This window comes from Acyrthosiphon pisum, chromosome A1 (assembly GCF_005508785.2).
Source record: "Acyrthosiphon pisum isolate AL4f chromosome A1, pea_aphid_22Mar2018_4r6ur, whole genome shotgun sequence".
In the NCBI taxonomy this organism is placed as follows: Eukaryota; Metazoa; Arthropoda; class Insecta; order Hemiptera; family Aphididae; genus Acyrthosiphon; species Acyrthosiphon pisum.
Window position 1 is genome coordinate 63,625,080 of NC_042494.1, and position 3,345 is coordinate 63,628,424.

The 3,345-nt window shown below is 29.0% G+C and overlaps 1 protein-coding gene across 2 annotated transcripts in view; it reads right to left on the reverse strand.

Moving 5' to 3' along the window:
* LOC100163730 (proclotting enzyme) overlaps positions 1–3,345 on the reverse strand; it is a 23,228-nt gene extending 19,883 nt beyond the window's left edge. Inside the window, exon 1 of one of the 2 annotated variants that reach the window (XM_008182102.3) lies at positions 3,150–3,345. In XM_008182102.3, the coding sequence (XP_008180324.1) occupies positions 3,150–3,177 (28 nt within the window). In that variant the 5' untranslated portion in view covers positions 3,178–3,345. The remainder of the gene's footprint in view (positions 1–3,149) is intronic. The other variant, XM_001944041.5, reaches the window with a different exon arrangement.

Below are 3,345 nucleotides of genomic sequence, written 5' to 3' on the forward strand. Positions count from 1 at the left end.
CGCGCGTGGGTTAGACAAAAACAGAAACTCACAGTATCGAATCCCTTAACTAATGATATAAAATAATTAAAAAATACGTTACATAATAATGTTTTTATTTTGAAAATTAATTTTTAAGATTTGGATAAAGTTTGGGGCGTTTATTCAAATTTAAATGGTTAAATCAACAAAAACAAATATTGAACTATAAATAAATAGACACGTTACCTTGTCTAGGTACACTAAATAAATTTAAAACAAAAGTCTTATTTCCATGTTATGAAAATAATAGTTTGATTGTTTTTCTGTAGTTAGTTGTATCAAATACAATGTGTAATTTAATTTAATTTAAATTTAATAAGAACATAAAAGAAATACATTTTTAATTATTTAAAAACCGTTTACTTTGTATCTTAAAATATTGCTTAAGGTCGTTCAATTTTGTGGTTAATTTGTTAAAAAACTAAAAAATATAACTGTATAAAAATGACCTAGTCGTGTCTCCAAGAGTAAGAAAATCAATATATCACTTGAAACAATGTGCCAATACATTTCTGTTAAACGAATCATTACCCCTGTGGACTGTGAGAATCTTTGATACGTTACTACGTTGGACATGATAGACCATTGTTTTTGAATGTGCAACTGCCAAAAAAATATACATACCTCCACTCGTCTCCCTCGACTGAGTTCAATCATAATGAATCAGTTGAAGACGACTCGCCGCCCAGTATGAGTACAGTTTTACATAACGGGCCATATTTTTTATAATTTATTTTTTTATTTTTGCGTGCTCTTTTAACGGGAAGTCCGCGTCATGACCGGAAGACAATTTAATGGACCAAATCATAACGTTCTGCTAAAGGATGTAAAACCATAATGGGCGAAATTAGTACTGGACTTTGTTATGTTGTCACTTGTCAGATAATACAACTAGAGAAATGCGCCAAGCATACTACAATAATCTGTAATCTTTATTGGTCCTCAACGAAACGAATTGCATTTTCGCTGTACAATTATACTCGGCTATCGAGACTACTTCGTATAAAGGAGTTTAATTGATATTAAAATATGTCAAGCCTACTTATAAGTTTAAGTATATAATTTTATGAATTAAATATAATCAATTATTTAGAATTTTATATTTTGAATAATGTAATTTTATATTCTTTAATGTTTTCATACGTTTATGCAAATTCGTTACATAAAGTGATACAAATAATAAGAGAACCGTATCCAATATTTTAGATTTAGAGAGCGAAATTCATCGAGAATAATTATATTTTGACAAATAAGGAATAATGATTGGGTTTATTCAATTGAGTATTATACTAAAAACTGGTACCACCTACCTATATAATTTATTAAGTACACAATTTAAAATATTTTGTATACAAATTTGAATTAATGAACTCAATTCGTGATGCGCCAAAAAGACTCACACAGTTGAATGCACCACTTGCTTATAATTCTAGATTATTGAAGAAACGTAAACATTGTTAGTCTGCATACTATTCTGATAAAATACAAGCAATAACGTTGTAGCTTTTTATGGATTATGATTTATGAATAAGTATCAACTGGATTCAGATAAAAATGTATTATTATTATTATTATTATTATTTATTTTAGATCATCATACGTGTAAATTGCTCAAATAATATGCATTAATTTTAAATAATAAGTACGCATTAGAATCAAAAGTAAGTTCTGAAATTGAATACAAATTATGAAGACAATTATGCTGTATTTTATTCGATTAATAATTTTTTAAATTTTCATCTAAAATACAAATAAACACTTATTATATAGTTTATAATTAATGCATATATTTACGCATAATATGTTACTAACAAGTAATTTATAGTATTGGATAATTTATATAATATACCAACCTATTATGGAATTGTTGACTTTGGTTGCCAAATTCAAACTTTTTTAGTTACATTATAGGATCAATTATAAATAGCGCATACAATGTGATAGTTGAAATTTGAAAAAAATGATTAATAAATTAATATTCAAATTATACTATTACTTTAACAATTGTTATAAAAATATTTTTATTTTAAAATGTATTACAAAATAAAAAAAAATTAAATTTAAATTAAAGTAGGTAAATATTTATCAAATTTATTGTAATTAGTATTAAAATTAATAAAATGTTTGTATTTTAATTTACTGTAATTGATCGCATTGTATTCGCAAACCTTTCAACCTGAGTTTCGTGGTAAAAAACAATTTTAAAGGGTAAAGTATATCACTGCAGTGTCATCACAACACAAAGTCCCCCATTCACAAAAATGTATTTCTATCAAACTGAATTTTATAAGAATTATTGTGATGTTGTAACTCTTTAACTTGCTTTTCAAGATGACTAGAAATCCGTACATAAACTCTCTTGGAATAGTCATAGTTGTGATGCCTGCCTAATTTTACACCATACGTTTTACGCTCTTCACCTATAATGTCGTATCATGTAGCGATAAACGAGTAGAACAGAGCAAAATTCTTAGATTTTCGGTTTCTTATTTATAATAAACCAAAATAAAAATTAATTTTATGAACCTATTAATTTAATAGTTTAGTCAATTTTTTTTTTTTTGTTAACTATTTTGATGATTTCTTGAATGAAATATATGTTTCCACACAACATATCGAGAAAAGATGTAATAACAACACTCAAATTGGCAATGTGGTCACTGGTATTAGTTTTTTTTTTTACTCATCGGGTCTATCGGGTCCGTTTAAGTTAAATTTATTTATTTAGGTACGTCAAGTTTAAACGAATGGATAATATTTAGCCAAAATAAGTAACTATAGTGCAAATATAATCGAACGGCGGTACTGGGGTAGGAAACCTTATAATAATAATATATCAGTAAAATAAATAAAAACAATTTTTGGTCTCGATTTCGAGTACACCACCCTTAGTGTTTGCTGCTGTGCGCGTGGCAGTGACCGTTCAGTCATCTATAATCCGTTTTAGCTCTTCGACACGAACACACGACAATATCACACGAATTTTCCACCCCGTTTGTATGATATAATATATATGACTCGCGACACGGACAATAGTACGATATTAACAATAACGACATATTATTATTATAATTATAATTGTATTTTACATTATAATTTCATATTATTATTATTATGATCCGACTAACCTAATATCAGGACGCATCTCGACCACATGTTCCAAGCGTGTCGTCCCTGGCAGAGTAGTGCTGGTGGCGGTGCGGACGATTAACGCACATAACAGACGCGAACCAGAGCGGACCGTAAGTATTTCGGGGCCCGCGGATACTGCGGCACTGCGTCGCGTCGTCGCGCGGGATCTCTTCTAGCCACCGCCGCCGCCGC